Below are 13,659 nucleotides of genomic sequence, written 5' to 3'. Positions count from 1 at the left end.
CACAACTTGGAGGTGATCTTGGCTAGTGCCGGGGTAGGGCACCGCTCGAAAGGCTTTTGAAGTGGGAGCCAGACAGCAGACTTCCTAGTGCTCAACACTTGAGATAGGGCCGCTTTCCTTTGAAAGTGATCATTAGGATTCAAACTGAAGAAAGGGCAGCTGCTGGGCTTATTAAAGGCCTGGCATGCAAATGCAATGGGGGACAAAGCATTGGGTCTGTGCGGGATACAGAAAATGATGTGACATCAGATCTAAGCAATAAGGACCAATTCACACTTCACACATACATAAATGGACTCAAAGCAGGCCCATAGATAGCTAAAAGAACAGTTGGTTGTAGGGGGAGTCGGTCGGTGCTTTCAAAGCAGAATTGTCAATTAGGGGTCAGAGAAACTTGTCATTGATGTTTCGTCGTTCAAAAGCCTACACAGAGCCTCTTATCTCCTCCGCCACAAGGAACATACAAAGCCTCTTTCTCGTTCATCTTTCCTTGCATCCTCTCTCCTTTTAAAAACGCATTGGAGAAAAAGGTCTCGTGTAGGACCTTGGGTCTTCTTCTCCAATACGTTTGAGAAAGAGTTGACGGAAATAATATGCGTGGAATCATAAAGACAGACTGAGCAGGGGCCAAAGTTTCTTTAATCTGCACGTGAGCGAGATCACCTGAACATAATACATCACATCAAATCTGTCACACACTTAGACAACTGACTTGTTGTTCTCAATGTATGTCTTGTTCTACAGAACAATAGCCTATATACACAGCTATTATATACAGCTATTAATTAAGTGTCTATCGTATATACAGTTGTCATAAATTATAGCACTTGCATCAGCCCATTGTCCAAAAGTGACATTGGCTTTCGCCATAGCAAGTAATCATAAAACATTGGATTTAATAATGCATTTGACAACATACACAGTGCTTAATGTGGTCATTGGGCCATTTACTTATGTTTACATAATTAAACCTATAGGTGTAATAAAGGTTTTATATTACGCTTTATGTACTTATTTACTATAGTTGAGGGCTTAATCACATTGGATACCAGGGATTGTCTCTCACCAACCAAGAGCAACTCTGAAGGTTATGACATTTGAATGAACAATCATATAAACTGAACAAAAATATAAATGCAACATGTAAAGTGTTGATCCCATGTTTCATGAGTTGAAATAAAAAATATAATGTTCCATACACACAAAAAGCTTATTTCTCTAAAAGGTGTGGCATATGACATTGTGCTGGGGACAATAAAAGGCCACTCTAAAATGTGCACTTTTGTCACACAACACAATGCCACAGATGTCTCAAGTTTTGGGGGAGAGTGCAATTGGCATGCTGACTGCAGGAATGTCCACCAGAGCTGTTGCAAGAGAATTTAATGTTCATTTCTCTACCATAAGCTGCCTCCAATGTCGTTTTAGAGAATTTGGCAGTACGTCTAACCGGCCTCACAACCGCAGACCACATGTATGGCATCGTTTGGGCGAGCGGTTTGATGTCAACGTCGTGAACCGAGTACCCCATGGTGGAGGCGGGGTTATGGTATGGGCCGGCATAAGCTACGGACAACGAACACAGTTGCATTTTATCGATGGCAATTTGAATGCACAGAGATAGTGACAAGATCATCAGGGCCAGACTTCGTGCCATTCATCTGCCGCCATCACCTCATGTTTCAGCATGATAATGCACAGCTCCATGTCGCAACGATCTGTACACAATTACTGGAAGCTGAAAATGTCCCAGTTTTTCCATGGCCTGCATACACTCTTTCCTGTTACGCTCTTTCAAACTGGTGGCAGGCAAAGTTACAAAGACCACTGCGTGCTTGGTCAGCAGGCTACTGTTTGAATGTTGCTGTGCTTTAAAAAAACATTGTAAAGAAAGGCAGCACAGGACACTGTCATAAGCCAAATAAATATTTGCCGTGCTTCAAAGGTCAGTGTATATCGTGTTCAAGTGAATTGTAATATAAATGTGGCATAAATTAAAAAACAAAAAGACAGTTGATTTAACAGCAAATATGGTAATGAGATTTATTGTTCGTCCTCTCAGTTACAACTTTCATTTGAACTAAAAAGAAACACTACCTATGCAGATTTACTTGGATAAGAGGGTTTTGACTATATATATATATATATATATATATATTCCACAGTAACTTCTTACACCTGTCTGGTATTGGCATCTATAACAGTATTGTAGCAGAGTAAAAGGCATGGCTACAACAATACTGTATTCTTGTATAAATGCCAACAGCCAATTCCACCTTATAAATATAAAATTGATAAGATATCTTATAGATCAGCAATTAACTAAATGGATGAGGATGTGAGTGTAGTCTGCTGAGTGTCATCCAGTGGCATAGCATGAGAGTCAAATTCAGGAGCCACTGGGAACAAAAGATGAGTCACATGGATGAATTCCAATTCCCTTCCTTTTTACTGTAAGTGTGCACTTGTTGACTCCATTGTGTTTAAAAGCACTGGATTTGTGCAAGTATTCCTTACACTCGTCTATTCATTTTAAATCTATGAAAGGGAGTGAACATGTGTGCACTTCAAATCAGAGTTTAGTCGCGTACAGATTACTTGTTTCTAGCTCCAGCAGTGCAGTAAATGCCTGTCTGCACTTTGGGAGAAGGACAGAGAACTAGAACACAGCTAAACACTTTCAGTATCCTCTTCAGACGGAAACCTGGCTGAAAACGAGCACTAATGTAAGGCATATGCACACGTCTGAAAGTCTATTTAAGTGGCGAAATGAATGTAGATCAAAATGCAGTGAATTTTAAAAACCCTCTTGTGCTAAATGATTGTGCTGTTGAAACAGAAGTGGTGGGCGTTAGGAGACACTTCTTAGCTGCAGCTCCTAAAACACAACTGACGAGATGTGGTGAGCTGTATGCTTTCAATAAATGAGATGGCCTTTCTACATAAACGCTCAAACGTGAAGGTGAGAAAATGGTACGTAAACCTGCATTACATTTTTTTTTGGGGGGGGGGGGGGATAATTTAGATTTACATGAATTTGAGATTTGAAATATTTTTTTGTAGTCTTTTCAAATTTCACTTACAAAAAAGCAATAACAATCTCCATACAATTCAATGTAACCTGAAAGCAGATGCAGGATTCAGACCTAATATTGCATGATACCAGGATTAGCAACAACAGTATTGATTTATTGAGTGGGTGCACCTAATAAGGCCTTGTTAGGATGGGGAACAGGTGCCACAATACACTTTATCATAGGGAAAGGGGTGGTCATTTCCAATGGTGCCCAAAATGGCAGTTCATAACAAGTCAACTGGCTCTGGTCATGATTTTCTTACGTGAGTTATTATCATCATCATTGGGGGGTTAATGGAGGCGATTACGATAGGCAAGAGTGCAGATCACATACCTGTAGTCTCATTCTCAGAAAGAATTAGATATGTTAGTGTATTGTGAACTGAAATAAATTACTTTAATCCCTTTTCAACATAAGTGCCAAAAACTGACAGTGGGAATAAAATCCATAAACTGCCGAGATGCTTCACAAGTGGACATGCACAGTAAAATAAAATCATCAGGAACATTGGTTGGGAGTTTGCTTTTCCTTGTCAAATCGGAACGAAACAAGCGGAAGTCCCAAGGTGATTCCTTGCATCGGAGGTCCTTCCTAGGGAATGAATGCAGCTTTTCCAGCAACACATTCATAAATGGGGGAATAATTATAGGTTGGGGGCATCTTCCATTGTAAGGTCCAATGTGCATAGGTAAACAGTTTTTTTAGCTGCTGCTGGAGTTGGTTCACTTTGTGTTGTAGTTGGCAAAGCGCTGGTTCAGGGGGTTCTCTGGCGACTTCATCCACTCCTTTTTCAGCTGTTGCTTGAGCTGCGACAGCCGCATGTTGGGGTTCTCTTTTTTAAGAAGGGGCATGTTCAGATCCTCGAACGCGGCGAACGCTGCCTTCACCCTGCGCTCTGGGTGGCGGTCGAGCTCTTCAGCCGTGCTGGGAAAGAAACACACAAGAGGACGGGTTGAAATTAGGCTCTCGACTTCTCTCACGTTAGCTACTCTATGGACCCTCATACTTATGATACCTGCCATGCCTGCTTCATCTTCTTTTATATAGCCTAGAGTATGAGAAGTAACTGATGTTATACAGTGCCTTCAGAAAGTATTCACACCCGTTGACTTTTTCCACATTTTGTTGTTACAAAGTAGGATTAAAATGGAATCCATTTACATTTTTTGTTAACAATATACAAATACTCTGTCAAAGTGGAAGAAAGTCTAAGAGCTTTGCACAGCTGGATTGCAAAACATTTGCCCATTATTCTTTTAAAAAATTGTTCAAGCTCTGTCAAGTTGGTTGTTGATCATTGCTAGACAGACATTTAAGTCTTTCCATAGACTTCCAAGCCAATTTAAGTCAAAACTGTAACTAGGCCACTCAAGAACATTCAATGTCGTCTTGGTAAGCAACTGCAGTGTATATTTGGCCTTGGGTTTTAAGTAATTGTCCTGCTGAAAAGGTGAATTTGTCTCCAAATGTCTGTTGGAAAGCAGACTGAACCAGGTTTTCCTATAGGATTTGCATGTGCTTAACTCTATTCCATTTCTTTTTATCCTGAAAAACTCCCTTGCCGATAACAAGTGATGATGATGCAGCCACCACAAAAATATGGATTTTCAAAACACTTTGTATTCAGGACAAAAAGTGAATTTCTTTAGTGCCTTATTGCAAACAGGATGCATGTTTCGGAATATTTTGTAATCTGTACAGGTTTACGTCTTTTCACGCTTTCATTTGGGTTAGTATTGTGGAGTAACTACAATGTTGATTCATCGTCAATTACCTCCCATCACAGCCATTAACCTAATGGTTTTAAAATCACCATTGGCCTCATGGTGAAATCCCTGAGCGGTATCCTTCCTCTCCGGCAACCGAGTTAGGAAGGGTGCCTATATCTTTGTAGTGACTGGGTGTATTGATACACCATCCAAAGTGTAATTAATAACATCACCTTTCTCAAAGAGATATTAAATGTCAACTACCAATAGGTGCCCTTCTTTGCGAAACATTGGAAAACCTCCCTGTTCTTTGTGGTTGAATCTGTGCTTGAAATTAATTGCTGGACTGAGGGACCTTACAGATAATTGTGTGTGTGGGGTATAGAGATTGGGTTGTCATTTAAAAATAAGTTTAAACACTATTATTGCATACAGTAAGTCCATGCAAATTGTGACTTATTAAACACATTTTTACTCCTGAACTTACTTAGACTTGCCATAACAAAAGGGTTGAATATGTATTGACTCAAGACATTTCAGATTTTCATTTTTAATTCATTTGTAAACATTTCTAAAAACACAATTCCACTTCGACATGATGGGGTATTGTGTGTAGATCAGTGACACAAAATCTAAATCCAATACATTTTAAATCTAGACTAACAACAATATGTGAAAAAAAGCCAAGGATTGTTAATACTTTCTGAAGGCGCACCAAACCCACTTGGTTGATAACGGTATGGTACACCAATGGAAATGCTCCCCTGGTAATCTTAACATTGTTACCCCCTACAAAAGCAACATTGAGAGATTATGCCTGTATACAGTACTCTGTACCTGAGCATGGCAATGGCATCCTCTATGGTTCTAGCCTCCACAACACCTTCCTCAGGAATGATGCGATTCACGTTCTCCTCCAGGGGTGTCTCCAGGTGGCTCTTCTCTGTGGACACGAACATAGGAGAGGGAGACCATAAGAATACAACAGAACCCGGAGAGGAAAGAGAGCCTGGTTAATGATTGAAGGTATATTGGTAAGGTCATTGCCTTTCTCTTTGGGTTGCTCCTGCTGTTGTAGCTGCTGCTCGACATGCAACATCTCCTCAATCTGGGCCCGAGTTACTTTGCCTGCCACCACAGCAGCAGCAGCAGCCTCCTTGGCCTTGCCCTTAATCTTTGCAGCCTCCTCATCTAAGAGCCGCTGGTTCTCCTTCTTTCGCTCCAGGGCCTCAAGGCGCTTTTTCTCCTTGTCATCCTGCAGGTTCAGAGAGGGGACATTTAAAGTCAAGCCTAAATGATCAGGCCCACTTCAACATTCAGTAGATTCTAGAGTGTGGTGTCTGTACATACATAGCCAGATACTGGATCGTGATATACCCCAATATAATACTACTGCAGACTATTTGACCCCGTGTGAGAATAGGAAACGGAGTGCGAAAGGCCTCACCTTCCTCTGTTCTTTCTTCAGGACATGTTTGTCGTTCTCCTGCCATAGTGCATCCTCCAGCTCCTTCTTCTTGCGGGCGTCTTCCACTGCTTTGGCCTCTGCCTTGCGGGCCTTGGCAGTGACCGCCTTGGAGTTCTCACCCTGGAACTTCTTCGGCATCCCTAAGACTAGGCCTATTCTTCAGCTGACAGAATCAATGTATTATTTTGACATTGTTTTCGACGAACAACCTAACTATACATAGAGCCATTCTATCATAAACCAAACTAGGTGGCAAGTTGACTCACCATCGAATTGACACAGACAAAAATACTCTGAAATCGTAATAGATAGCCAGAGTGAATTTATGAATGCACCCCCAGTAGCTAGCTAGCAAGCTAGCCAACTTTGGGAAAAGGAAAGGGGGATACCTAGTCAGTTGTCCAACAATGTATTCACCTGAAATGTGTCTTCTGCATTTAACCTCAATCAGAGAGGTGCTGGGGCCTTAAATGGACATCAACGTCTTCGGTGCCCAAGGAACAGTGGGTTAACTAACTGCCTTGCTCAGGGGCAGAACAACATATTTTTTACCTTGTCAGCTCGGGGATTCGATCCAGCAACCTTTCCCAAAAATGGAAAAATGCCGCTGAAGAACATGGCTGACGTTTCACATTCTCCCAACCAATTGTGCTATTTTGTTCTTTCTTTTTTTAGTTTTGTGTAACTTATTTTTTAAAGTATTGTCTACATAATATTGCTGCTACTGTCTCTTATGACCGAAAATAACTTCTGGACATCAGAAAAGCGAGTACTCACCGCGGACTGGAAGAAACTTTTTCCTTTAACGGGTACGACAAGAAGGATATCCTGCTTTCATTGGAACAGGCCCAGATCCACACTTTTTGCGTGAAGAGGCGAGCGAGTAAACTCCCAATGCCTTCCATGCTTCTTGTTAACGTGCAATCATTGGAAAATGAAATTGATGACCTACTATTAAGATTATCCTACCAACGGGACATTAAAAACTAACATCTTATGTTTCACCGAGACGTGGCTGAACGAAGATACGGACAATATAAAGCTAGCGGGATTTTCCATGCACCGGCAAAACGCTACCTCTGGTAAGACGCGGGGTGGGGGTGTGTGTCTTTTTGTCAATAACAGCTGGTGTGCGATGTCTAATATTAAAGAAGTCTCGAGGTATTGCTCGCCTGAGGTAGAGTACCTTATGATAAGCTGCAGACCACATTATCTACCAAGAGAGTTCTCATCTGTATTATTCGTAGCCGTCTATTTACCACCACAAAACGAAGCTGGTACTAAGACCGCTCTCAACCAACTCTATAAGGACATAAGCAAAGAAGAAAATGCTCACCAAGAAGCGGCGCTCCTAGTGGCCGGGGACTTAAATGCAGGCAAACTTAAGTCAGTTTTACCAAATTTTGTGTAACCGGGGGGGGGAAATCCTAGACCACCTTTACTCCACACACAGAGATGCATAGAAAGCTCTTCCCTGACCTCCATTTGGCAAATCTGACCATAATTCTATCCTCATGATTCCTGCTTACAAGCATAAACTAAAGCAGGAAGTACCAGTAACCCGCTCAATACGGAAGTGGTCAGATGACGTGGGTGCTACACTACAGGACTGTTTTGCTAGCACAGACTGGAATGTGTTGCGGGATTCATCCAATGGCGTTGCAGAACACACCACCTCAGTCATCGGCTTCATCAATAAGTGCATCGATGACGTCGTCCCCACAGTGACTGTACGTACATATTCTAACCAGAAGCCGTGGATTACATGCAGCATCCGCATCGAGCTAAATGCTAGAGCAGCCGCTTTCAAGGAGTGGGAGACTAATCCGGACGCTTATAAGAAATCCCACTATGCCCTTAGACATACCATCAATCAAGAAAAGCGTCAATACAGGATTAAAATTGAATCCTACTACACCGGCTCTGACGCTCGTCAGATGTGGCAGGAATTGAAAACTATTACAAACTACAAAGGGAAACCAAGACATGAGCTGCCCAGTGATGCGAGCCGACCAGATGAGCTAAATGCCTTTTATGCTCGCTTCGAGGCAAGCAACACTGAAGCATGCACGAGAGCAACAGCTGTTCTGGAGGACTGTGTTATAACGCTCTCGGTAGCCGATGTGAACAAAACCTTTAAACAGGTCAACATTCACAAAGCCGCTGGGACAGATGGAATACCAGGACGTGTACTCAAAGCATGCACGGACCAACTGTCAAGTGTCTTCACTGACATTTTCAACCTCTCCCTGACCTAGTCTGTAATACCTACATGTTTCAAGCAGACCACCATAGTCCCTGTGCCCAAGGAAGCGAAGGTAACCTGCCTAAATGATTACAGACCCGTGCCACTCACATTGGTAGCCATGAAGTGCTTTGAAAGTCTGGTCATGGCTCACATCAACAGCATCCTCCCGGACACCCTAGACCCACTCCAATTCGCATACTGCCCCAAAAGATCCACAGATGACGAACTATCATGGTCCAAACTAGAGGTCGACCGACTATGATTTTTCAACGCCGATACCGATACTGATTATTGGAGGACCAACTAAGCCAATACCGATTAATCGGCCAATTTTTTTACATTTATTTGTAATAATGGCAATTACAACAATACTGAATGAATATTTATTTTAACTTAATATAATAAAATAAATTTAGCCTCAAGTAAATAATGAAACATGTTCAATTTGGTTTAAATAATGCAAAAACAAAGTGTTGGAAAAGAAAGTAAAAGTGCAATATGTGCTATGTAAGAAAGCTAACGTTTCAGTTCCTTGCTCAGAACATGAGAACATATGAAAGCTGGTGGTTCCTTTTAATATGAGTCTTCAATATTCCCAGGTAAGAAGTTTTAGGTTGTAGTTATTATAGGACTATTTCCCTCTATACCATTTGTATTTCATTAAGCTTTGACTATTGTATGTTCTTATAGGCACTTTAGTATTGCCAGTGTAACAGTATAGCTTCCGTCCTTCTCCTCGCTCCACCCAGGGCTCGAACCAGCAACACAACGACAACAGCCACCATCAAAGCAGCATTACGCATGTAGAGCAAGTGGAACAACTACTAGAAGGCTCAGAGCGAGTGATGTTTGAAACGCTATTAGCTAGCCATTTCACTTCGGTTACACCAGCCTCATTTCGGGAATTGATAGGCTTGAAGTCATAAACAGCACAATGCTTGACGCACAACGAAGAGCTGCTGGCAAAACTCACTGCTGGCAAAACTCAAGTGCTGTTTGAATGATTGTGTACGCGCCTGCTTCTGCATACCACCGCTCAGTCAGATACTTAGATACTTGTTTGCTCAGTCAGATTATATGCAATGCAGGACCACCATGTGTAGTTAACTAGTGATTATGATTGATTGTGTTTTATAAGATATGTTTAATGCTAGCTAGCAACTTACCTTGGCTTACTGCATTTGCGTAACAGGCAGTCTCCTTGTGGAGTGCAACGAGAGAGAGGCAGGTCGTTATTGCGTTGGACTAGTTAAATGTAAGGTTGCAAGATTGGATCCCCCGAGCTGACAAGGTGAAAATCTGTCGTTCTGCCCCTGAACGAGGCAGTTAACCCACCGTTCCTAGGCCGTCATTGAAAATAAGAATGTGTTCTTAACTGACTTGCCTAGTTAAATAAAGGTATAAATAAATATAGAAATAAAAAAATTGGCAAATCGTCTCCCAAAAATACAGATTGTTATGAAAACTTGAAATCGGCCCGAATTAATCGGCCATTCCGATTAATTGGTCGACCTCTAGTCCAAACATACCAAGACAGTCATGAAGAGGGCACGACAAAACCTTTTCCCACCTCAAGAGACTGAAAAGATTTGGCTTGGGTCCCCAGATCCTCAAAGATTTCTACATCAAGAACATCCTGACCGGTTATGTCACCGCCTGGTATTGCAACTGCTCGGCGAATAGTTTTATGGGCTTTCCTCTGAACCACCCAGTACATCACTGGGGCCAAGCTTCCTGCCATCCAGGACCTATATATTTTTTATTTTACCAGGCAAGTCGGATAAGAACAAATTCTTATAATCAATGACTGCCCCTGACGACAGATTTTTACCTTGTCAGCTCGGGGATTCAATCTTGCAACCTTTCGGTTACTAGTCCAACACTAACCACTAGGCTACGCTGTCTCACCATAAAATTGTCAAAGGAAAGCCCATAAAATTGTCAGACACTCCAGTCACCCAAGTTATAGACAGTTTTCTCTTCTACCGCACGGCAAGCGGTACCGGAGCGCCAAGTCTAGAACCAAAAGGCTTCTACCCCCAAGCCATAAGACTGCTGAACAATTCATAAAATTGCCACCGGGCAATTTACATTGACGACCCTCCCCCCTTTTGTACACTGCTGCTACTCACTGTTTGGTTGTTACATATGATGAGTCACTTCACCCCCACCTACATGTACAGATTACCTCAACTAGCCAGTACCCCCACCCCTGCACACTGACTCGGTACCGGTGCCCCCTGTATATAGTATCTTTATTCTTATTGTGTTACTTTTTATTATTCTTATTTTTGCCGACTTAGTAAATATTTTCTTCTTCTTGAACTGCCCCGGTTAAGGGCTTGTAAGTAAGCATTTCAAGTCTACACTTGTTGTATTCGGCGCATGTGGCAAATAAAGTTTGATTTGATTTTGGCCCAACGCTCTAACCACTTTGGCATGTTAGCTTGGGTGCTTGACTGCCGTTGTGAGGTCAGAACACTCTGATCAACCCTACTCCTCGGCCAGAGCGTTCAGAGTGCGAAACGCTCAGAGTTTACAAGCGCTCTCTGGCACTCCAGCGTGAATTTACGAACAATAGGGCTAATATGGCTATCTTCTCCGATTTCAGAACACTCATCTGAGTGTGCCAGAGCGCAGAATAAGTGATGCATTTACGGACGCTCAACACCAGTTGATTATGGCTGATGTCAGTAAACGGCAAAAATAAATAATACAAATGTTGCCAGCTGCGCAGTTAGTCGCCAACGCTCTGGATAACACGAAACCAGCCCAACCAGTACTGCTAGGGCGAGTAAAATGGTCAGAGTGAAGTGTTCTCTCATTTGTCTGGAAGTAGCTAGCAAGCTAGGAGTAGGGTTGATCCGATCGTTCTGACCTCAACGGCAGTCAAGCACCCAAGCTAACGTTGGCGAGCATGCTTACTACTTCCAGACACAAATGAGAGAACACCTCACTGACTATTTTTACTCGTCCTAGTGGAGCGGATTAGGCTGTTTTCATGTTATTCAGAGCGTTGGTGATAAACTCTGCAGTTGGCAACCATTTAATTACACCTTTTTGCCGACGTTTACCGACACTGGCCATATTCAATGAGTGTTGAGCGTTCGCAAATACATCAGTTATTCTGCGCTCTGGCACACAGACGAGAGTGCTCTGAAATCGGAGAAGATAGCCAGAGTGAATTTACGAATGCGCCCATAGTTAGGCACCTGCAACGTCACGGTCTTTGTGGCTCAGTTGGTAGAGCATGGAACTTGCAATGCCAGCGTTGTGGGTTCGAGTCCCACGGGGGACCAGTACGAAACGGTACAAAAATATATCCACAGATTGCTGTAAATCGGTCTCGATAAGAGCATCTGCTAAAATGTAAACATGTCATCGGCTACCAAGTTGATATAGCTAGAAGCTCTCCATGTCAACTATAGCATGATAACGTTAACAAGCTAAGCCAAACGTTAGATACCTGAGTCACACGAGTTCTGTATTTACCAATGGCCAACTTGCATAACGCGCTGTTTAGCTAACGTTAGCTATAGAAGTTAGCTAGCTACTAAGCTAAAGTTAGCTAGCAAAGATGAACAAATAAAATATTTCACAGAGTCTGAATTCGTGGCAATTGACTATTAACCAATGTAAAAAATATATATCTTTGTGAAAAGAAAAAGGGTCGTACCTGAGCGACAACAGGTTATTGTTGTTTCGAAAAGGCATCTGCCAGCCCCCCTTTCGTGACGATGACGTACTTCTTCTTCCATGGGGGTTAACGGCGGTTGGGATCCAATGTTAATGGGGCATTACCGCCACCAGCTGGACGGGGTGTTGAATAGGAAACTACAAAAATATTTTTATTTTTTATTTTATTTCACCTTTATTTAACCAGGTAGGCAAGTTCTCATTTACAATTGCGACCTGGCCAAGATAGAGCAAAGCAGTTCGACACATACAACAACACAGAGTTACACAAGGAGTAAAACAAACATACAGTCAATAATACAGTAGAAACAAGTCTATATACGATGTGAGCAAATTAGGTGAGATAAGGGAGGTAAAGGCAAAAAAAGGCCATGGTGGCAAAGTAAATACAATATAGCAAGCAAAACACTGGAATGGTAGATTTGCAATGGAAGAATGTGCAAAGTAGAAATAAAAATAATGGGGTGCAAAGGAGCAAAATAAATAAATAAAATAAAATAAATACAGTAGGGAAAGAGGTAGTTGTTCGGGCTAAATTATATATGGGCTATGTACAGGTGCAGTAATCTGTGAGCTGCTCTGACAGCTGGTGCTTAAAGCTAGTGAGGGAGATAAGTGTTTCCAGATTCAGAGATTTTTGTAGTTCGTTCCAGTCATTGGCAGCAGAGAACTGGAAGGAGAGGCGGCCAAAGAAAGAATTGGTTTTGGGGGTGACCAGAGAGATATACCTGCTGGAGCGCGTGCTAAAGGTGGGTGATGCTATGGTGACCAGCGATCTGAGATAAGGGGGGACTTTACCTAGCAGGATCTTGTAGATGACATGGAGCCAGTGGGTTTGGCGACGAGTATGAAGCGAGGGCCAGCCAACGAGAGCGTACAGGTCGCAATGGTGGGTAGTATATGGGGCTTTGGTGACAAAACGGATGGCACTGTGATAGACTGCATCCAATTTGTTGAGTAGGGTATTGGAGGCTATTTTGTAAATGACATCGCCGAAGTCGAGGATTGGTAGGATGGTCAGTTTTACAAGGGTATGTTTGGCAGCATGAGTGAAGGATGCTTTGTTGTGAAATAGGAAGACAATTCTAGATTTAACTTTGGATTGGATATGTTTGATGTGGGTCTGGAAGGAGAGTTTATAGTCTAACCAGACACCTAGGTATTTGTAGTTGTCCACGTATTCTAAGTCAGAGCCGTCCAGAGTAGTGATGTTGGACAGGCGGGCAGGTGCAGGTAATGATCGGTTGAAGAGCATGCATTTAGTTTTACTTGTATTTAAGAGCAGTTGGAGGCCACGGTTGTATGGCATTGAAGCTTGCCTGGAGGGTTGTTAACACAGTGTCCAAAGAAGGGCCAGAAGTATACAGAATGGTGTCATCTGCGTAGAGGCTGCACAGTAAAGTTTCTTATCGATGGCGGTTAAGATATCGTTTAGGACCTTGAGCGTGGCTGAGGTGAACC

The 13,659-nt window shown here is 42.4% G+C and overlaps 1 protein-coding gene and 1 non-coding gene across 4 annotated transcripts; one reads left to right on the top strand and one right to left on the bottom strand.

The window, feature by feature from the left end:
• Positions 1–2,022: 2,022 nt before the first annotated feature.
• On the bottom strand, positions 2,023–12,321 carry LOC110524172 (coiled-coil domain-containing protein 124). 3 transcript variants are annotated; one of them, XM_021603564.2, is made up of 5 exons: positions 12,179–12,321; positions 6,234–6,417; positions 5,834–6,041; positions 5,624–5,729; positions 2,023–4,001 (listed from the first exon to the last, which is right to left on the bottom strand). In XM_021603564.2, the coding sequence occupies exons 2-5, from the start codon at positions 6,390–6,392 to the stop codon at positions 3,800–3,802; spliced, it is 675 nt and encodes a 224-aa protein (XP_021459239.1). In that variant the 5' UTR covers positions 6,393–6,417; positions 12,179–12,321; the 3' UTR covers positions 2,023–3,799. The 3 variants fall into 3 exon arrangements, with proteins under 3 accessions (XP_021459239.1, XP_036833870.1, XP_021459240.1); XM_036977975.1 differs by lacking the exon at positions 12,179–12,321 and adding an exon at positions 11,969–12,149; XM_021603565.2 differs by lacking the exon at positions 12,179–12,321 and adding an exon at positions 6,672–6,862.
• On the top strand, positions 11,728–11,800 carry trnaa-ugc. Its single transcript has one exon. It is a non-coding gene; the product is annotated as a tRNA-Ala (tRNA).
• Positions 12,322–13,659: the final 1,338 nt, after the last annotated feature.

This window comes from Oncorhynchus mykiss, chromosome 5 (genome assembly GCF_013265735.2).
Source record: "Oncorhynchus mykiss isolate Arlee chromosome 5, USDA_OmykA_1.1, whole genome shotgun sequence".
In the NCBI taxonomy this organism is placed as follows: Eukaryota; Metazoa; Chordata; class Actinopteri; order Salmoniformes; family Salmonidae; genus Oncorhynchus; species Oncorhynchus mykiss.
This window is presented reverse-complemented; position numbering and strand designations above follow the sequence as displayed.

Bases quoted from the DNA above. Each gene is read 5' to 3' on its own strand.
- LOC110524172 (XM_021603564.2), bottom strand. From the start codon at position 6,392: ATGCCGAAGAAGTTCCAGGGTGAGAACTCCAAGGCGGTCACTGCCAAG. The intron at 5,730-5,833 runs GCAATGACCTTA...TCGTGTCCACAG, and splicing joins GGAGCAACCCAAAGAGAAAG to AGAAGAGCCACCTGGAGACA. The intron at 4,002-5,623 runs GTACAGAGTACT...TTTCTTTCCCAG, and splicing joins GATGCCATTGCCATGCTCAG to CACGGCTGAAGAGCTCGACC.